Source organism: Cydia fagiglandana, chromosome 10 (assembly GCF_963556715.1).
Source record: "Cydia fagiglandana chromosome 10, ilCydFagi1.1, whole genome shotgun sequence".
Lineage (NCBI taxonomy): Eukaryota > Metazoa > Arthropoda > Insecta > Lepidoptera > Tortricidae > Cydia > Cydia fagiglandana.
This window is the reverse complement of record NC_085941.1, coordinates 14,332,720-14,356,424: the sequence shown is the minus strand read 5'-3', so window position 1 is coordinate 14,356,424 and position 23,705 is coordinate 14,332,720. Positions and strand designations below refer to the sequence as shown.

Sequence of the window (23,705 nt, the reverse complement as noted above, 5' to 3'; positions counted from 1 at the left end):
AAGCAAATACAGGGTGATTCAGGAGACGTGAGCAGGACTAACACTGCGCATTTCGTAAATTATAAGCAACTGTTTCGTATCAGTATTAGTGAGGTTAACGTTAATTTTCTAGTCGTGTTGAAAAAGAAAGTTATTAATTTATTTACGACATGCATGGTCACCCTACAATTAGAATAGTAAACTATCGATATTCTGTGTCAAATTTAATATCATTACGGTCTGGTTACTTTTGAAAACTGGTATCTAACTCAAGTTTAACAGTTTATTTTCTTCGTAATCATAATTCTGTCAATACGGTTAAAGAGGTTTTATGTTTATTAATTAGGTCTTGTAGGGTGACCATGGTTGTAGAGAATTAAATTTGCCCTCGCCAAAAAGTAAAAAAATAGGAAAAAGTGTGGTTGTTTCACCTAAATACCACGGTGATCGGTCAATTATGAGATACTGAGTGTGCAGGATTAGTCCTGCTCACGTCTCATGAATCACCCTGTATATGTATTATTTACTACTAGCTAACCGCCTCGGCATTGCACGGGTTACACATTACACATAGGTGCACCTAAACCTTCACAAGAATCATTGTATTGATAGGTGAAAACTGCATGAAAATCTGTTCAGTATAGTTTTTGAGTTTATCGCGAACATACATATACAGACAGACGAGGCGAGGGACTTTGTTTTATATAAGGTGTAGTGATACGTATCTATTAAAATGCTACGTGTTAAGAATTAGTCTTTGTTTTCTTTCTGTTTTTCGTTTCTCACATTTCAATATATATACCAGAATTTATTTTACTAAATTGAATGTTAGGTAGTTTCAACTAGGGAGACTCATTTTTTAAATTAGGTCAGGATGCCTTAGTTTTCTGTAGGTAAGTCGTTAAGTATGTATGTTATTAAAAATATATTGACGCTCTAATTTAAATATTAAGGTAGGTATAGCAGTAAAAAAAGAGTTTAGTGCGTGTGTAGTAAACGGTCGATATGGCACATGTTAGAATTTTTATGAGCTATGTCGTAACTTTTCTCATTTTATTGCATCCCACATTTTCATTTCGGCAATTTCCATAAAGTGTAGGTTTATTCGGGCTATCATAATGTAATAATACTAATTTTAGTTCATTTACGCAGTAGCCAGTGGCAGTGGCAAATGTCAGTGTGTTAAAATTCAGTGAAGTTAATAGGTTTCTTTTCTACCTATGGTAATAAATGTTTTTGACATTTCTTTATTTAGGTACTAGCTGCTACCCGCGACTTCATCTGCGTGGGATGACGATGACAGTGATTGATATCTATATTGATATCTTACCTATCTCTGCCTCGGCCTTGAAACTATTTCCATACCACATCTAAATAAGCGTGAAGAGGTAATCTTATTTAGATGTGGTATGGAAACAGTTTCAGGCCGGACTGAAATACAGTTACTTTCGCATTTGTAAGTAATATTATATAATAAGTAGTATATAATATAAGTAGATATAACATTAGTTGGGATTACTTAGGCACTCATCTTTTTTAACGTGTTTCATAAGGTTAGACGTTAGATTCCGTAAATTGACACTTATATGAGGCTTAATAATTTTTTAATACGTATAATACTTGGTATTCATAAAAAAAAACCTTTGTCTATTGTTTGGAAACTCCTAGTCTAAAGAATTTGCAATGCACAACAGGAACTGTTACGCTCTCCTTTTTTATTCACAACTGTGTTTTCCATCCCAAGTGAGACATTTCAAAATAGTGCAATTTTCTCTACCGGTGTCTCGAGGCGCATAAAATAGAAACAAAAAATAAACTCTCTCGGTCGAACGGTTTATTTCAAAATATCGTTTTAAACTTTGTTTGCACCTTAGAGACTAGAGTTATTGCAGCTAGCGGTTCAGCGATATTAATATTGTCAGGTAAAAGCATGAAGATACTTTATTATATTGAAAGTATTGAAATCACAACGAGTGCAACTGTTGCGTTGTTACCCCGAGGGATGCTGTGAAATTATTTGGCAGGTTATTTTCACTTCACAAAGAAGTCTTGTCCGGAGGGAGACGAATACCGACATTTCCATGAACTAACATCACGCACGAGGTTACGTCACATCCTTTTAAGGCCCTTTGTAAGAAAAATGATATCAGTTGATTTCTTTTGATTACGGTTTGTAGACAAGCACTGAAACACAGAAGCCAGTTTCAGTCCACAGACGTTACGCGGTAATTTTCTAGTATTAGAAGGGCGCCGAGTTTTGGGATTAGGTTATAAACTAGTACCCACTAACTAATAAACTAGCATAATGTAATTCACAGCCTTCAATACCAAGCTGACCACAATAACTTCTAGCCGGCTGCCTCAGTTGAGGCGGATATAGTTTAGAAGCTCTTTTATAGTAGCCGTATGAACTGACCACGTCCACTCCACGCGGCTTGAGTTCACGGCGGAGGCAGGCGGCCAGCGCGTCGAGCGCGGCGAGCGAGGCGGCGTGCACGCCGCGCACCGGCGCCGCCACGTGCGTCAGGATCGACGACGCCAGCACCACGCGCCCGCGCGCGCGCCGCACCAGCGGCATCATCACCTGCACCAGCCGGGACGGACCTGGAAAACAGGATTCGGAGGTTAAGTGGTTAAATCGTTAATCTAGTGTCAAATTGTACTGGTAACCATGGTAAATCCAGGTTTCATCGGTTGACCCCGGGTTAGTGGGATGATGCAAGTGGCGCTTAGAGAAAATCACTGTTAATAAGGCCACTGCACCAGCGTTACTGTTGCGCTACAGCGGGCGAAATTATTGCGGAATTGCTAACGGGAACGTTCGTTTTATCAAGAAGACCGACAGAGACATACATGCAAATTTGAAGATACAGTGGCATAAGAGGATTATCTAAATGATGTAATTCAGTTTCGTTCATTTTGCCGTAGGTACTACCGCGTGAAAAAGATATCATTGAGATATCATGCTGATTTTTATTTATTTATTATTATTAACGCACAGTACAGAACATATAATTGAACAGGTCCCTGCAAAACTGTATTTACAGTTTGCCTGCAGGTAAGAGTCAGCTAAGAGTCTGTCAGTGTCCTTTCGAATTAGCATATATGCCTCCTTTAAGTTATAGCAGTTAAACTGCTACAGTAAGTTAACGCTGCTGCCGTCGCAATTCGAATATCATCTAGGGTCAGTGCCGTCAGTGGCACGGATGCCAGGCTTTTGCACTTAGGTCTTCTGGCCTTCTGGAATTTGCCTTCTGTATTTTGGAAATTCTTCTGGTCTTCTGGTCTTCAGGCAATTGCTTGGACGAGATCTTTTTAAGACAGGAGTTAACTCTTCAAAGTCAGTTAAACGCGAAACTCGATTAAATATATCTCAATATAATTTACTTACTTATTTAACGACCTATTTTATTAGACATTGTCATAAATAAGCACCTGGTCGTTTTCGAGAATCAAAACCGACCGTGACATCATCTAGAACACGCAGACAGCTCAAATAACATTTAATTTTACACGCAACATCAAACACCAGTGAACCATATTGTTTTTAAAATGAAGAGCACCAACATAAATCACAGCACTCATTTATTTTAGTTAAAGTAGTGGTAGTATTTATTTGAGTAGCGGCCGTTTTATTTTGACGAAACCTAAGTTGGATGAGCTTTCTGTATTACGACGAAGCCTGCGCTGTGGTTTTGAAAGTGTAAACTTGAGTTACTCGTATTAAACAATACGAGATTTTAGGCTACGGACACTCTATTCCATTGGGGTACTGTAATATATATGTATAATAATATTAATTCTAAGTTATTTGTTAATAAATGAACTATGCAAAAATAAAAAGAACAACGATAGTCAAAGAATCCAGAATAAATAAAATCGCTGTACGTAGCGTGTTCAAATCTAATCATATTTTAATTCTTGACTGTGATTACAAAATCGTGCGTGCGATGTCAACACCGCTGGTTGGAAAATTATGAGGAAAATTAAATTAGATTGATGACGTTCTGGCGACTAAAAGACGGGCTTTTACTATGCCGAGTAGTTTATTTTGAAATATTCACGTTTTTCGCACATTATTTTAACGCAATGTTAAGTGGCTTCAGAATTTATTACCTATTCATATCATACTTTTCGCAGTTGCGAAGCCACTTACATTTTTTCAGTCAGCTACTAAATGGTAGAAAATATGAAGCATGTGTATGAAAAAATGCTGACATTTGCTGACCTTAAAATCAGATCTTATTGTATGTGTAAAATAGACATACCAATGCCAGCTGGTTTTTTTATATTAATGGCTATGTGAAAATATTGTTACTAGCGCCATCTCTCAGTACGTAATGACAACAACTTCCACCTAGCGTAGCTCACTCACCTAACAGATTCACCTCCATCGCGCGCCGAATGACCGAGAACGGCACCCACTCGAGCTCGCCAAGCGCGCACCACGACTCGCAGTTCACGATCGCCCACAGCCCTTGCGCGCCCTCTGGTAGGTGGTCCACGATGTACAGCGACGCGGAGAGGATCTGAAGAACAGGGGGATTGCTCATAGGGTGCGTTAAGAGTAAAATAATAACACCAGCCTTCATAATTAATTTATCAAAGACCCAATTTAATCAAATCGGAATAAGGGACTGGGAATTTGATCTAGTCTCTTAGCTAAAGTTGCTCGCAGAGTACCTTAACAGGAATGTGGTACGAATAATATTTGTTTAATAAGCTGACAAGGAAAATTGTTTCATGTTCTAACTGTCTTAATCCAAAAATTTGCAAGAATAAATTATTTAGGTTTTCTTTGTACAATTACAATCTGAACAAATACTAAGACATACAGACTACTTATTACAGATAAACTTTTCCAAATTACTTCATAAATAGGAGTAAATAGGTATATACTCGTACCTACTGTTTTTATTGTTAATACGTATAGATACTATGTTCACTAGTGAAACCTTATCTAATTAACTTTAACTGATTTTAGCAAGGACCCAAGACCGAATTAAACCGTCGAAGTTGCATGACTTTGCCATGTACCTAACTCAAAAATATTGATGAGTTTAATTTCGTATGCTTATACCTAATTTCAAGTCGTTTTTAAGGCTTCGCTTCTTCTAACTTTATTATAACTCTATCCTCCTGAGTCCCTCTTGTCATTATTGCAGTTGTGAATTTGGAACTTTCTTATATTCCATTTTAATTCAAAATTTCATTTGGATTTAATCCTTTATAAAGGCCTCAGGGACTCAGGAGGCTATAAGTTAGTCTAAATAACTTTGTTTTCTCTGTGAGTAACGTTTTAACGTTTAATTTTAATATAATTCTTAAAATATTTAAAACTTATTTAAGATAATATGATATTAAGTAATTTAACTATAATAGAAAAAAAATTTATTCAATAACAAAACTTATACAAACTATTATTAAAATTAAGTATAGACTAAATAAATTAAAACTAAAACTAATAAAATAAATAAATAAAACTTACCCACCTACCTTAGATCCCCCAGATCTGTCCCCTGCGGAAGTGTGCCCATAAGGCTGGCTACATTCCCACGCTGAATAGCTATGCCTATTCTTTGGCCTAGGAATGAGCCAGCCCTAGGGTCACCCGTCGTTTCCAACAGTCTTTTTTTTAGGTTTTTAAAAAGGTTGTGGGCGTCAGGACACCACGGCCCCAGGGTCTCTACCGCGAACGCCGCAAATATGTGGTTGTTTGTAAGACCAGCATATTTGCGGCGTTTTAGGGTTTCAGCCGCTGCTGCCGCGCCGCCAGCTCTCTGAGACGTGGCGACTAGATGGGACGGCGCTAGGGTGTCTACACATGTGGCATCCCAGATGAGCGGCCGTCCCAGAAGTATAGTATAGTAACTATAATAGAAACGAAGTCGCAAGTGGTATTAAATGCTTAGAAATAAATAAGCCAAGCCATTTTCTGTACATTGACATTTGCGTAAACTCAGTTATTTAACAGAAGTTCAAAGCCAGGGACAAAACGCTTTAATGTCTACATTACAATAAAGAACCAACAAAAAGATAGGAGGTTTCAATCTGGGCGCACCTAAATGAGATAAAATTGTGCCGCCCTCTCGGCAAAATTATGATGATCAAAGCCTCTGAGTTGTATACAAAATTATAGATCGCCGTTTTTTAGGGTTCCGTCCGTACCTCAAAAGGATAAAAAAACTGAACCCTTATAGGATCACTCGTGCGCCTCGTTGTCTGTCTGTCCGACCATTCCCCCCATTTATCTCCGCAACTACTAGGTCTAAAATTTAAAATGAATATACAAAAAATAGTTCTTTATGTTTTTTAAAGACATTTCATTCACGTTCCACAAAAATACTTACATTGTAAAAAAATAAAAATTTTGTAATAATGTACTTGTACGGAACCCTTGGAACGCAAGTCCGTCCGGCTCGCACTTGACCGGTTTTTTTATACTACTAGGGTCCCCGGATTCGCACGGGTTAACAATTTATTCACCTAAACCTTCCTGAGCAATGACTATTGATAGGTGAAAACCGCATGTACAGTCGCCATCATATATATCGGAGCGGCCAAGGTGTTCACAATATCTGAACACGCACTCTAACGCCTTGACAATAGAGGCGTGCTCAGATATATATGATGGGGACTGTACGAGCCAGAATTTTAAACCGCGATCTCCGGATTGAAAATCGCACGCTCTTGCCGCTTGCCCACCAGCGCATAGAGTTGGATCGACGCCGCGCGACGCTTGGGAGAAGCTAGTGTGGGGTGGCCCTTAACGTGCGTGGGCGATAATACGAACGAAACGTTCGTGTTGGCAAAGACGACGTTTAACATAAGGAGTGTATTCTACATTTGAATCGCAACGCAACTGATGTATTGATCCATTTTATTCCTGATGGCTCCTCTACACGATGGGCCAACGCCGGCCACTCCGAGGGACACATTTTTCCCTTTCTTTCCCCCGAAAGATTATTTCGATTATTTCCGAATATGTTTACTTTATCAAAAAATGGTTGTTTAAGACCCTTATTCGTTTTAATTGACCTATCCAACGATACCTACCCACACCATTAGGTTAACGCGATTTTTTTTCTACTAAAATCGGAGCAAAACCGCGGACGGACAGACGGACGGACACAGCGAAACTAGTTGACTACGGAACCCTAAAAACTAGCTTGCAAACACTTGACTGGTAGAGAATGTTTTTGGCATTAAGTCCTCCTTTTGTACGATACATTTTTATTTTGCGCGCATAGACTGTGTACTGTGTTAATAAAGATTAAATAAATAAATACTTTGCGAGTCCTTAAAAGAATGTCAAATAACAAATGTTTAAAACAAGTACACTTATTTTTTCGATGGGGTTTGTGTTCGTCAAATATTTGTCCTCTGGCCTTCGACAAGTGTTCCGGATCCCTTTTTTTCTTACTTCAAACGTTCTTTTAAAATTGTCCTTTACAAGAACATCTAAGTGGGTCAAACAGAAAACTGTGGTTTAACTTTCCTGTAGTCATACACAAGAGTTAAGGGCTATAAAGGTTAATTTTCTTATTTAACCCTTATCCAAGTAATGATTTTATCATAGTTGTCCAAATTAAAGGAGGATTTTTTCACGTGGATAAGGGTTAAATAAGAAAATTAACCTTTATAGCCCTTAACTCTTGTGTATGTCTACAGGAAAGACGTAACACAGTTTTCTGTTTGACCCAAGTGTAAGGCCTGAGTGGACGCTCGAGTTGAGTGTGCAGCGGGGCGGGGCGTGCGGCGTGCATGTTAAACAAATGCAAACGTAGGTATAGTAGCGGCAGTGTTGGCATCAATCTGAACTAAATCAATCCGGATTGATCAATCGAATTGACGCGTCAATCCGAATTGATCAATCCGGATTGATCAATTCAAATTGATTCAATTCAGATTGACGCGTCAATCCGATTGAATCAATCGGAATTAACGCATCAATCCTCAATTCGGATTAAATCAATCCTCAATCAAGATTAACCATAGTCCCTAACTAAGATTACTTTTCAAAGGTGTCCTTTTTTGGGACTTACTTACTGGACTTAAAGTCGATATCTGAGGTTCCCAGAGGTTCGAAAACATGTTCCTGATGTCAGTATTGACTGATGTCCCTTTTTGGGACATTTTTCGAAATTGGCCGATTACGTTCATATTCGTAATCGATGTCGACCATAGGTCCCGAAAGATGTCCCTTCCATTCCGGGACTTTTTTTTAAATTATTCGTTGGCACTTTAAAACGATATCTTGGATTTCCAAAGGTTCACATGGTAGGTAACATGTTTCCGACGGCAATACAGACGTAGTTTCCTTTTTTTTTTGGACATTTCTTAAAATTAACCGTTTGCGTTCAAAATCGATATCTGAGGTGCCCAAAGGTTTCGAAACATGTTTCTGATGCCAATACCGAGAAATGACTTTTTACCTATGCTAAGGTTCCGAATCATGTTTCCGACGGTAATATTCCGAGATGCCCTGTTTTGGGACATTTTGGGACATTTCTTGAAACCAACCGATTGCGTTCAAAATTTATATCTGAGGTGCCCAAAGGTTGCCCAAAAGAATGATTTATTTTTATTGAATGCCTTGCGAGTATTACAGTAAGTATCGGGATATCCCCCGGTATTCACTGAAATACTGGCAAGGCTTTATATTTTGAACTTTACTTGTTATTATGGATATTATTTATTCATTTATCTCACAATAACAATTTGTCATAATAACATAACAAGCATCAAATGAAATCGAAGGGAGCCCGAAATATGATATTTTTTTTATTGATTTAGACATAATTATAATATCGTATAGAAGTTATCTTACAGATGTATTCACATAATTATTTTTTATCCATTAATATTGCACACGAAAATAACAAAGTGAAATTTTTAAACCCACATAACATTGTTCTAGAATAAAAAAAATGTACCTATTAGATATTCAATGTTAACCTTTACGACAAATAATAGTTGGTAAATGTTACTTACCGTAAGAACAACTGCGATGTCGAATCCTCAAAGTCACGCCAAGTTAATCGTATGAAACAGTCCAGAAGTAAATCCAAAAGTCCGTATAACAAGCCAACGCCAAAAGAAAATCCACAGTCCAATTTAAAACAAACACACACAGTCACACACCAACAAACAACAAGGGTTGAATACCGAATGTCTTATCTCTACTGGACTCAAACTGGACACCACTAGAACAATAAAAGGATTATAATCATGCTATCTCTTTCGCACTCGTACGTTTTTAGAACGCATCTTGTTATCAGCAGGGTGGCGTAATGCAGGTAGTAAAGTAAGTACGCGGCTAAAGTGTAGAATCTAAATATTGCCGTTGAAACCATGTTTTGCACCTCAGATATCGATTTTGAATGCAAGCAGTCACTTTCAAAGAATGTCACTAAAATGTCCCAAAACAGGACACCTTTCAATATTGCAGTTGAAAAGATGTTTAGAAACCTCTGGTTACCTCAGATATCGATTTTAAACGCAATCGGGTAATTTCTAGAAATGTCCCAAAAAAGGGCATCTCTCAATATTTCCCTCGGAAACAAGTTTCGAAACCTTTGGGCACCTCAGATATCGATTTTGAACGCTATTGGTTAATTTCAAGGAAAGTCCCGAAAATGTTCCAAAAAGGATATCCTTCATATTCATATTGCCGTCGGAAACATGTTTCGGAACCTTTGGTAAACTCAGACACCGCTTTTGAACGTATTTGGCTAGTTTCGAAAAATGGCCTAAATAAAAAGGACATTAGGTAGGTACATACAAAGTAATCGTCAATCCGAATTGACGATTGAGGATTGAGGATTGACCGATCAATTCGAATTAACGATTAGTAATCGTCAATCCTCAATCAGTAGATTTAGAATTAGTTTCGTCAATCGTCAATTCGGATTGATCGGTCAATCCTCAATCGTCAATTGTCAATTCGAATTGATTTTTTGCCAACACTGAGTAGCGGCCTTAGTGCACGCTGCTCAAATCACTTGTGAGCCCGACGCCATGCTGCACGCCCCGCCGAACGCTCCGCTTCGAGCGTCCACTCAGGCCTTACACTAAAAAACCAACCATGCCGAAAACCTCATTTAGCTTACGACCGTTACCTTTGCTCTTTCCCATATTGTTTCTTTGTCATTTTTAGGTTTAAAGAATTTATTACTCATAAGAATATTACAATTCACTTACATGAGTTAACATACTTATCAGTGGCGGAACGTCCTTAGAACTCGATTCCCATCGGCTTGTCTGATATTCAGGCTCTTTGGGCCTTTAAACTAATGAAGAAAAGGAAGGGCAACTCAGCTACGGCTTGCCTACGAACACTCTAGATGCGCCGCCACCGCCACTGATACTTATACTTAGAGTTAATTATCTTGACGAGTCAATTATTATTTGTTATATGATATTACCTAAGTGCAAATTTATTAAGTTCTTGCAAAATAGATACATGAAATATATATTTATGGGTAGGTAGGTAATTAGGTATACATTTTTTATTTATTTTACCCGCAGCGACTTACACAAGAAAGTACGCGAGCACATTATATGTGGTATTATCTATGAAAAGGGACCTTATTGTCGATGGCGCTTACGACAAAGACTTCGATGAATAAAATACGTAGTAGGTTGAAATTGGACATTCTGGCCCATTTCGGTTCGCTCGGTCCCAATTTAGCAATTAAGATTTTGTGAATACTGGAACATTAAATTTAGCTGTCTATCCACTGCGCAGGTCAATTTAAGTTATGTGACGCTGATGAACTGATCAGTCATGTTGTGTTTGAAAACAAATCGGGTTCAAAGGTCCCTTTTTATAGTTTTTTATAAATAACTCGTAAACCGTGGCCTGTAGCAAAAAAATTTCTTATACATAAGTAATCTACATAAAATTCTCTACATTAAATATTCTATACACTTTTTCGCTAGGATCAATATTAAAAAAAATATTTAAGGGAGAAAGTTAATTATTAATATTTTTATTTGTTAATATTTATATTATAAAAATATTTTACATAAGTAATCTATATAAAGTTTCTTCATTAAATATTGTATACAGTTTTCACTAGGATCAATATTTAAAGGAGAAAGTAAATCAATTGTTAATATTTTTTGTGAATAACTCGTATTTTTTTTGTCTTGTAGATAGTTGTATAATATAATTACGCTTTACTGCCCGTGCAAAGCCGGGGCGGGTCACTAGTAAATAAAAAAAATCTAACCTACTTACCTTAGAGTAGCTTATACGTCTACTCGTATGAATTAATAGTTATTTTCTCAACCTTCCAATGAAATGTTGACCCTACTTACTTCAAATTTGGTCCGGAAATACTACACATACGGTGCGATGAGTGAAGATGATATGTAAAGGAATTTCATATAGCCTTCCCACACAAGCAAAAACAACCTTCTTTTGTTTCTAACAGCAGCCGCGGCCCACGATTACTCGTACGCGCCCCGGTCGCTGGGGCCCGGCGGGTTGGTCAACGATACCTCGTAACTCATGAGGCCCTGGTACTTGTTCCTTTCTAAATTAAATTTTTAGACAATTTTTTTCTCAATTTTGGTCACCTCACCGTAGCTTATAGATATTTCATTGCAAGTTTGAGAAATGCACTATACAAATATCGGCGAGAAACGGTGTTTTCGGTGTATATCTACATGGCCTACAACCCTTCGTTTCCAGGCCTATATAGTAATGTACTATGTATTACGATACATTACGTTTTACAGTACATATGGCCCTTTAAATTTTTGACGTAGTTATCTATCAGGTGACCAAAAAAGTTCGTGCGGTTTTAGGCGGCGCTCACTATAGAGACATGTTTGAACTTGTTGCGATTCCTAGCGCCCAATATTTAGTGTCAATATAACATGCACGGACTCGTCAGTATATTGATGCGCTCTATTTTGTTAACACGCTGTTCATAAGTAAATTATTTTTGTTTAAAATGTCAGTTAATACTAACGTGATTCGGGCTTGTTTGCTCTACGAATTTAAACTCGGCACCAAGGCTGCAGAGGCATCTCGTAAAATATGTACGGCATTCGGTGAAGATGCAGTATCAGAACGTACTGCACAAAAGTGGTTTAAAAAGTTCTTGTCTGGTGACGAGTCGCTTGAAGATTTACCTCGTTCGGGAAGACCCTCTGTTATTGACAATCAAGAATTACGGGCTGCCATTGAAAACGACACTAAGTTAACTTGCCAGGAACTTTCGCAAATGTTTGGTGTTAGTCATGAAACAATTCGTTTGCACTTACATCAGTTAGGTAAATCTTGGAAGTTAAGTAAATGGGTCCCTCATGAATTATCGGATGAACACAGGTGTCATCGAGTATCAGTTTGTTCAGCATTGCTTTCGCGCTATAAAACTGAGCCGTTTTTGGACAGTCTGCTTACAGCTGATGAAAAATGGATTATGTACAATAATACAAAATGAACCCATCATTGGTTGTCCCCAAACCAACCAGTACCACATGTACCGAAGACGCCAATTCATTGCCGGAAGATCATGCTTTGTGTATGGTGGACTGCTGCTGGTATAGTACACTACGAGTTTCTTCCCGAGGGTCAAACTATTACTGCTAAACTCTACTCGATGCAGCTTGAGCAAGTACACAAATCGTTACTTCAGAAGCAGCCTGGACTAGTTAACCGGAATAAAGTAATATTTTTGCAAGATAACGCTAGGCCACACGTTGCCAAGCTCACTCTGGAAAAAATTAATGATTTAAAATGGGAGTTACTACCCCACCCTCTGTATTCTCCGGATATGTCTCCAACGGATTTTCACCTTTTCTTGGCTTTAGATAATCATATGATAGATAAAAAATTTCGAAATCAAGTTGAGATCGAAGAGGAGGTTGCCAATTTTTTCGCTTCAAAAAATAAAAGCTTTTACAAGGACGGGATGTATAAACTTGTATCTCGTTGGGAAAGAGTTCTAGAATGCGAGGGTGCTTATATAAATGAATAAATTGTTTTATAAATAAATCTACAAGACTTTGATTTTTACCATAAAAACCGCACGAACTTTTTTGGTCACCTGATAGTTTGTTATTATTATCATCACCCAATGTGCTTATTATATCCGGGTGTCGTAATGTAGCACCTGATGTACTGTTAACAGTTTTTCACTATTACGTCTATTACATTTATTCATAAAGGGTGTTTGTTTACAGAGAGCCTACCTCGATACTCGAAAATTTAAATTTTGTTATTTGTTCAAATATGAAAGAGTGATAAAGAGGCAGGTAACGATATTGTCGTGTTTCGGGCTAAGCGCTCAGTTTGTGCTAGTGGTGCTTATTTAAATTAAATTAGCTAACCCAAGAGTTCCCATTACATTGTCATTGACCTTCACTTGCTCAGATTTTTTCCTCTATATACATTTGCCACCAAATATAAAGTTTGTAGGTCATCTGGAAGTGGGTCCCTTTTATAACAAAACTTCCGTGAGACACTGACATATTTATTTATTATTATTATTACAACAAAACAAATTGCACCTTATAGCTAATGCCAAAGCGGCACAAATTGGAACACATTAACATCATAATGCATTAACACTATAAAGCAATAACACAATATACAGCTAAAACACAGGTATTCATTATGGCATGGTACTCTTAGGCATCTCTCTTTCTAATATTTTCTTGCATTCCATTGTCAATTTGTCACTCGCCCCATCGCAATCACAAAATCGCACTGTGGCTGCGACTTGAGCAGGGAGTTGAGTAGCGCGTCCGTGCGCGTGACCGGCGCCTGCGCATGCGCCTGCGTGCGCGCGCGGCCTCCCGCTAGCAGCGTATAAAGTATAAACAGGCGCACGCAGACTTCGACACAGAATAATTAATAGTACGAGTACTACCGTACATAAAGGAAACTTCCTACAAAAACGAAGTTTGACAGCGGTTCAGGGTTGAATGATGCTGTCTCCAGTGTTGGCCGTAATGGTTAATTCTAATTAACAATTAACCAATTGCATTAACCATTAATTCCGCAATTAATCAATTGCATTACGCATCAATTTAATTAAAGTTAGTTAGAATTGAATCTTGAGACGTTTAATTACATTGATTGTCAATCTAATTGCCTATTTAATGCCATTAAAGTTCCAAAAAATTAATTAGAATTACTCTCAATTGCATTAACGCTTAATGGAATTAAATATTTTTTTCATAAACTAATAATTAATGTTAATTTTGCTTGGAACTATTAAATAAATAAAATAAAATAAATAGATTAAATAAAATAAATAGATTAAATAAAATAAATAAAATAAATGAAATAAATGAAATAAATAAAATAAATAAAATAAATAAATAAAATAAAATAAATAGATTAAATAAAATAAATAGATTAAATAAAATAAATAAAATAAATGAAATAAATGAAATAAATGAAATAAATAAAATAAATAAAATAAATAAAATAAATAAAATAAATAAAATAAACAAAATAAACAAAATAAACAAAATAAACAAAATAAACAAAATAAACAAAATAAACAAAATAAACAAAATAAACAAAATAAACAAAATAAACAAAATAAACAAAATAAACAAAATAAACAAAATAAACAAAATAAACAAAATAAACAAAATAAACAAAATAAACAAAATAAACAAAATAAACAAAATAAACAAAATAAACAAAATAAACAAAATAAACAAAATAAACAAAATAAACAAAATAAACAAAATAAACAAAATAAACAAAATAAACAAAATAAACAAAATAAACAAAATAAACAAAATAAACAAAATAAACAAAATAAACAAAATAAACAAAATAAACAAAATAAACAAAATAAACAAAATAAACAAAATAAACAAAATAAACAAAATAAACAAAATAAACAAAATAAACAAAATAAACAAAATAAACAAAATAAACAAAATAAACAAAATAAACAAAATAAACAAAATAAACAAAATAAACAAAATAAACAAAATAAACAAAATAAACAAAATAAACAAAATAAACAAAATAAACAAAATAAACAAAATAAACAAAATAAACAAAATAAACAAAATAAACAAAATAAACAAAATAAACAAAATAAACAAAATAAACAAAATAAACAAAATAAACAAAATAAACAAAATAAACAAAATAAACAAAATAAACAAAATAAACAAAATAAACAAAATAAACAAAATAAACAAAATAAACAAAATAAACAAAATAAACAAAATAAACAAAATAAACAAAATAAACAAAATAAACAAAATAAACAAAATAAACAAAATAAACAAAATAAACAAAATAAACAAAATAAACAAAATAAACAAAATAAACAAAATAAACAAAATAAACAAAATAAACAAAATAAACAAAATAAACAAAATAAACAAAATAAACAAAATAAACAAAATAAACAAAATAAACAAAATAAACAAAATAAACAAAATAAATAAAATAAATAAAATAAATAAAATAAATAAAATAAATAAAATAAATAAAATAAATAAAATAAATAAAATAAATAAAATAAATAAAATAAATAAAATAAATAAAATAAATAAAATAAATAAAATAAATAAAATAAATAAAATAAATAAAATAAATAAAATAAATAAAATAAATAAAATAAATAAAATAAATAAAATAAATAAAATAAATAAAATAAATAAAATAAATAAAATAAATAAAATAAATAAAATAAATAAAATAAATAAAATAAATAAAATAAATAAAATAAATAAAATAAATAAAATAAATAAAATAAATAAAATAAATAAAATAAATAAAATAAATAAAATAAATAAAATAAATAAAATAAATAAAATAAATAAAATAAATAAATAAATATTATAGGACATTCTTACACAGATTGACTAAGTCCCACAGTTAATAAAATAAATAAATAATATAAATAAAATAAATGTACAAATGAAATAAATAAAATAAATTAAATAAATCAAATAAATTAAATAAATTAATAAAGTAAATGAAGTAAATAAAATATATTAAGTAAATAAAATAAATAATATAAAGTAAATAAAATAAATAAAATAAACAAAATAAATGGTGACGCGGGCCGTACTTTGTTAATATTTATGACTTTATGAGACATTGTCGTTTTTCACTATTACACAAAATAGCCAAGGCGGAACTCGGGCCGCAAGTGACAGGTTCATGCGGCCCATGGGCCGCAGATTGCCGACCGCTGCACTAGACCTTTGATCCCTTGGACGTCTTTATAAAATTACGATATTTATTCTTGTTAATTGTTAATTATCAATCACATGTTTAATTTTCATTAAAAATTGTTTAAGTTTTTAATGGTTTGTAAAGCAATAACCATTAATTCTTTTTAATTGTTAGTGGTTCGTAATAAATTAACATCAATGCAAATTGATGTTCAATGCAATTGATAATTAATTTTCCTTCAATGGTTAATGGCTAATGGCAATTAACCGTTTCAATGGTTAATTTTTAATGGTCAATTGCATTAGCGTTCGGCCAACACTGGCTGTCTCTTTCTAATATATGGCACTATCTGTTTCGGCTATTTAGGGTTGACAAAAATCAAGTGATTATCTTATCTGTGGTTGTGCACGCAAAAGGAAGTCAAGTGGTGCCAACCCTAATAATTGCTCGGAGCAATTCTAAGCCAAGCGGAGCCGAGTTTGACCGAAGTCAAGATTTCGCACCCCTGACTTCGACAAGTTTTATACTATCAATTTTATTTCTAAAATTGCCAATTAAAATTTGGATAAAGAGAGTGACCTTTGTAACTGTAAGGAGTTATTCCCAAGTTGACCCTGTAAGAATAAGGTAGGGTACATGTATTGAGTACAATGGAACCAACATCTATAATTTTTAAGTAATGACATTAAAAATTTATTTGATTAACGACTTTAAAAAATTCTGGAAGCAAACTAATAAATTGAGACCGAGGGCGGGCCTCCCTGTGAGTGTAGAGGGTGTTAGCGAGCCTAAGGAGATAGCTGATTTGTTTCAGAAGCATTTCAAGGTTGAGTCTCCCTTGGGGCCCTGCGGGGGCCCACCTCCAACGAGGTGTGTTCCTTCGGGGCCTCTGGTGAGAATTACAGCTAAGGAGGTGGCATCGGTGGTGAAGAACATGACGCGAGGGAAGTCGCCAGGACACCACTCCCTTAGCATTGAGCACCTGCAGCATGCAGGGGTACACTTACCTAGAGTACTCGCCATGTTCTTCAGCTTCTGTGTCAGCCATACTTATATACCGAGCGACATGATGAGAACCGAACCGTGGTAGTACCAATTATTAAAAACCGTACAGGAGACACCTCGGACATTAAAAATGATAGGCCTATTTCGTTGGCTACGATTCTAGCAAAGGTGTTGGGCAGTGTGCTTGACAAACAGTTGGAAAAACACACGGTGCTTTATGACGCACAATTTGGATTTCGGCCGGGCTTATCCACCGAGACGGCAGTCCTTTGTCTTAAGCACACTGTCCGATACTACTCAGACAGGAAAAAACCAGTTTTGGCGTGTTTTCTTGATCTCTCGAAAGCCTTCGATCTGGTGTCTTATAACAGACTTTGGCAAAAACTGTACGAGGAGACGTCTTTACCCGGGGAATTGGTGGAATTGTTCAGGTTTTGGTACGGCCACCAAACCAATGTCGTTAAGCGGGTGGGTTCGCTATCCGATGAGTATAGGTCAGGCAGGGGGGGCTTGCGTCGCCCAGACTCTTCAGCCTATATGTCAATCGGCTGATCGAGGAGCTTAGCAACACTATGGTCGGATGTTCAATAGACGGAACGTTCGTAAATAACATCAGTTACGCGGACGACATGGTGTTGCTAAGCCCATCGATCGACGCCCTTAGGACGCTAGTAGGTGTTTGTGAGCGGTATGCGGAAGCCCCGTGTCTCAAGTACAATGTCTCTAAAATCGAGCTGCTAGTTTTCAGAGGAAGAATAGTCCAATTAAACGACCAAATGTTACCTCCAGTGAGACTGAATGGCACTCCTCTTAAAGTAGTAAGAGAATTTAAGTACTTGGCACACTGGGTAACCGCATCGCTAAAAGATGACGTAGATGGGAAAGGGAGCGTAGGGTGCTGACAGTAAGAAGTAATATGTTGATTCGTAAGTTCGCAAGGTGCACTAGCAATAAAATCACCCTTTTTAAGGCGTACTGCCAGTCATTTTACACCTGCAGCCTATGGATCAACTTTACTCAAAAAACTTACAGCGCCCTACCCGTCCAATATAATAACGCTTTTAGGATGCTGTTGGGGCTGCCGCGCTATTGCAGCGCTAGCGGTATGTTCGCGGAGACGCGCACCGACGGCTTCCACGCCATCATGCGCAAGCGGGTGGCGTCGCTGGTGCGGCGCGTACGCGGCAGCGCCAACAGTCTCCTAGCCACTGTAGCAGACAGGATAGATGGCGCTTTCTGGGAGTACTGGAGTAGCCTACATGTCTATTAAATCTAAATTAAGGACATAACATAGGTAGTCACTAACATAGATTAAGAGTAATAATAAGCTACTAATATATTACGGAAATTTAATTTCTGATATAAATAATTTAATTTAATTTAATTAAGCAGTTCAATAATTCAAATGAATTCATAAAAAGGCTAAAATGTTATTTATTAAACAGACCTTCTTACTCCTTGCAGGAATATTTAGTAGTCAATTTATGTTAAAATGTCCTATAATATTTATTTATGTATTGAGTATAATTTACTTTCTCCCTTAAATATTGAAGGTAGCGAAAAAGTTTATAGAATGTTTAATGTAGAAAATTGTATGTAGATTACTTATGTATCAGAACATTTTTTGCTACAGGCTACCGTTTACGAGTTAAGGGACCTTTAAACTCGATGACTGATCAGTTCATCAGCGTTACATAACATAAATTCTGTGCCTCCAGTGTAAAAGGGTTAAACTCGAGTTTGTCCAAATTACAAAGTTTGCCAGTACAAGGTTTATTTCATGAAATTACACCTTTTGGGCTGACACCCACGGCCCTACGACTTCTAATTGCTGAGATATCGATTGTGCAAAAGGGTTAAAGTTTGCCAAAAATCTTAACCATTATGTTCAAAACGATTTATTTTTATATAATCTCGGTGAAAAAATTGGTACTTAAGAATCGTGTTACGAACGATGGTTAAAGTAAAGTTTAATCTTAGTGAATAAACTACATTTCAAGAAACATTCGGTATAAAGAAATCAAAATTCACTTACATCTATTTCAACTACCTAGCCTAGTACGTGAATGACGGTAAAACTTAAGTCTTTTTATTTTTCACAAACAATTTATAGGACGTCATGATGTGTAAAGGGGTATAAATAATTTACTTTGACCGTTTTTCACCATCTAGTTTCGCTAAATTGAGTTAACGATTATGGTAAATGTGCACTTAGATTCCTTTCCATATAATTTTTTTTAGTTGGTCAATGTTATGCAAAACGGTGGAAGTCAAATATCAAAAAGAAAGTCCTGTAGAATAAAAGACATCTAAAAGGCTGATATGAAATAATTGTGCAACAAAAACAAAAAAAACATAGATGGGGAACTAAGAAAAACAAGTACAACTGCCCTGTTGTCAGCACAACACTACTAAGTACAGTACAACATTACTCTGTTGAAATTGTGAATGGTTCAGTAACCATTCACAATTTCAACAAATAAATTAAATATATTAAGTCACTCTTTAATTACATTAATATTATTCTTTTTGATTTGTTTTTTTTTTACCATCAATCTAAATAAAAACAATATTTAGTTCGCAAAATGGTTCCTTTACACAATACAAAAGTTCAAAAAGATTTTAGCAACAATAGAGAAAGTGCAGTTTAACCTTTTCACACATTCATTATTTTTGTGAAAAGGGATATAAGTTGTTTTTGAAAGCCAATATTTCCGTTACTTTCACATAAGTCAGGTTAATTTAAATGACAAATTATAATTCATGACTTAAACTGTCTAAACCAAAAACAAAAACCTAATTTTTTTAGAAACAATGCAGAGAAAACACGATTTGAAACGTTTTTCGGCCATACTGAAAAAAAAATTTTTTTGAGTTTAACCCTTTTACACTGGAGGCACAGAATTGACCTCCACAATGGATAGACAAGAAAATTGAATGTTCCAGTATTCACAGAAACTTAATTGCTAAATTGGGACCGAGCGAACCGAAATGAGCCAGAATGTTCAATTTAAACCTACTACGTATTTTATTCATCGAAGTTATAGTCGTAAGCGCCATCGACAATAAGGTCCCTTTTCATAGATAATACCACATATGAGTTTACCACGCGCGAGCATTTTTCTTGCTTTTAAGAAAAACTCAAACTCATTTGTTATGGGGGTCAAGTAGGGTACATTATCGAATATTGTGACGTCATAGCGTGAGTCGCCAGCTCACGTCATAGCAATTGTTCAATTCAATCCAATCTATTTTGAATCGTAAGGGCACTGACCTTAAGATTTGTAACTAATTATAGGAGTATCTAAATATAAGACACGGGTAAAAATAAGGTTAAGATTTAACACTCAAAAACTTATTCTACTTCATTCCTATTCCATTTAAAAATAAAACATGTGTATAGTTCGTTTTTTTTAGCATTAGAAAGAACTCCGCAGAAGTAAGCTTGTGGTTCCAAATCCGGTACTTTTAGCGGTAATAATTTGAAGTAAATTATATGTATTGACCGTGCTACATTAGATAATTCAATAATTATTAACAATTAAAGAGCCTGATACAAACTGTACGCTTACTTCTGTGGAGTTCTTTCTAATGCTAAAAAAAACGAACTATAGGTAGACATCTTTTTAAATGAAAAAGGAATGAAAATATAATTGCTGAATTATGACTGTACATGTAAATTAAACCTACAATACCAACCACCACCACCAACCAACTACCAACCACCACCAACCACCACCACCACCACCAACCACTACCAACTGGCGTGAAGTGGCGCAGAATAGGGCAGAATGGCGGTCACTTGTGTCAGAGGCCAAGATCGTCTTTGGGTCACTGAGCCAGTGATGTAGGTATGTATGTATGTACAATACCTACATATTGTTCTAATAAGAAGTCACCGAACCTTCTTAGGCAAGCTTAAGCTTGTGTATAATGAGGAGGCTGGTAACAATGAAGTATCCAATAATATATAAAGTGAAATTCTCTTAAAAGGACCCTTTTTCATTATTTTAAAAAGTGTTGTGAATGAGTCACTAATACAATAAAAATATAATTATCTTTGCCTTGCCTTATCTACTTACTTGAATTTAAAAAATATAGAATTTTACAATAAACAAAAATGTTATACACGTACGAGTATTAGGTACCTACCTACCTACTTGATAACTGACTATCTATTTTGGGCACCCTATTATGTTATAAATGGATTATGTTATAAAAATGTTATTAAATAAATAACTATCTAAACTCATTCCAGCAGTTCTATTTGATGAATTTAATGAAAATTTTAATCTAAAATATATTATATTCGGATCTAAGTCACTTCCGTAAATTAATTGGATATTACGGGTCATGGCATTTTCACAAACACTCTTTACGTAAAACAGATACTGTAAAAGGTCACGTAGGTTCCTACCTTTACGAGTGTTGATATTTCTTCACCGTAGCCGTAGGTATTTAGACAAAAGAAGACGCAAATGACGTCACGTGGTTACGTGGTTACTTCTCCATACAAAAGTAGTCCCCATTTTTCTTTCGGGATTTATATACCTACACTGTAGAAAATATTTTTACGCAATTTGATGAAAGCATGTTTAACACAACTTTGCCCTTTCTTTTGTTTTTTTTTTCTATAATACATATTTCTCAAACTCGATGGGTATCTACGTACCGAGTATAAGTGTAATTTCCATACATTTTTGGGGGATTTGGAGTTTTTAGGTTAGGTACATTGACATAGATATCTAGGGACTGGCTTTACGGGCAATATTTAATAATGAGGCATGACAGGGGCCAATACAGCGGTGTGACACCGCTACAACGCGATTGGTTGATGAGTTCGCATCACGCGCGCGATGGGTTGGTGAGTTCGCATCACGCGCGCGATGGGTTGGTGAGTTCGCATCACGCGCGCGATGGGTTGGTGAGTTCGCATCACGCGCGCGATGGGTTGGTGAGTTCGCATCACGCGCGCGATGGGTTGGTGAGTTCGCATCAAGCGCGCTATTGGTCGCAACTAGTTGCGTTAGACTGAAAATTAAATTAAAAATTTTTATGAAAATTAAATTCTACTACATATTTATTTAACTACTATTGTCAAATAAATATAGGTAAGTATATAAGGAACTAAAAAGGTAGGTTTATCTACCTTCGTAATGAGGAACCCCTTATACGCGGTATTTGGGTAACAGTGATGAATTACCACGGTAATAAGCGATTTCGAGGTATTGGTTTTAATTATTATTATTTTTTATATAATTAGCCAAAACAAGTTCAAAAATGAATTAAATATAAATTTCGATATACAAACTATCATAAAAAAATATGTCATTGTTCATACAAAACCAGTTTATGCTTCAATTTTAGCTCTCTTTGTAAAAGTTGCTTAACCCCCTCGTTAATAGGGGTACTTGTTTTAGTTAAATTTTGAGGAATCCTAATAATTTCGCGCGGTTTGAAGTTTGTAGCCATTTTAAGCCACAAAATTACAGAAACGTGGCCAGAGTCATTTAAATATGTAGGTATCATATAATTGTGCAGTGAGATTACTAAGAGATTACTTCCGCAAATTGGAAGGCACGTTGTGTTGCGTCTTTTTAACAAGATGAATTACAACAGCTCCCGTCATCTTGTGATAAAAGCCTAAGCTTTATAAGTAGCTAACGGGAGATCATAGCGTAATAAAAAATATGTTCCGACCAATCGCATTAGAAAAATAACGAAATAGATGCAATAACATCAAGTTGCTTTTATCGCGGTCTACCTTTTACCTATAAGGGCAGCAGAAAACTTATCAAAACAAAAAATGTGGTAGGTAACTAAGATGGAAGTAAGAAGGTTTCAAGCCAAGCGGACAGAGCTTAGCGTTTAGATTGTGACCATGTTGTGACCGTAATAGCGCTATAACGATGAGGATTATAAGGAAAAGGCTTAGTTTAGTCTGAATTGATTACTTGTAACGTGATATTTGGTGTCTGGGGAAGGTATATTTGGCGTATAAACATAATTCACCCTGTTCTAATTGAAGAGGTTCACTAACGCTCGGCATTTAAGCTATAAGTCTACTACCTATCTCAAGCAATCGGTAAAGAAGTTGCCGTGACTTTCAGAGACGTGACGTGACGTGAGATGGTCAGAGAACATATCACGTGTATTATTTTTTCTGGACGACCCCTAAATTGTTAGCAAAAAATGCTGCTGGATTGCCGGGGTAAATACCTGCGTCTCAGAAGTGATGTCCAACTGCAGAGTATGCAGCCGCCCGGAGCAGTCTTCCTTCAGCATGTCCGCGTCGATGTTCCCAGCCTTGGTCTGGAAGCCGGCGAACACGTGGTAGCCCAGGTCATCCAGTCTTCTCGCCACGGCGTTGCCAAGGACATTGTCGCAGCCTGTCACCAACACCGCTTTACCGGCTGCTGTCACCTGCATAACAATTAAAGCGATGTATTCTACTAACAGCAACCATCTTACTTCAATATAATAACAGTTTACGCAATATACAATAGATAGCGCTGTTTTGCTTATATACGTACATATGTAGATG

General features: G+C 35.5%; 1 protein-coding gene across 3 annotated transcripts in view; it reads right to left on the bottom strand.

The window, feature by feature from the left end:
* The window catches only part of LOC134667962 (D-beta-hydroxybutyrate dehydrogenase, mitochondrial), a 75,517-nt gene that overhangs the window by 9,316 nt on the left and 42,496 nt on the right, over positions 1–23,705 (bottom strand). For all 3 annotated transcript variants that reach the window (XM_063525396.1, XM_063525398.1, XM_063525395.1), the window contains 3 exons: positions 23,381–23,584; positions 4,355–4,508; positions 2,396–2,583 (listed from right to left, as the gene is read on the bottom strand). In XM_063525396.1, coding sequence (XP_063381466.1) covers positions 2,396–2,583; positions 4,355–4,508; positions 23,381–23,584 — 546 coding nt within the window. The remainder of the gene's footprint in view (positions 1–2,395; positions 2,584–4,354; positions 4,509–23,380; positions 23,585–23,705) is intronic.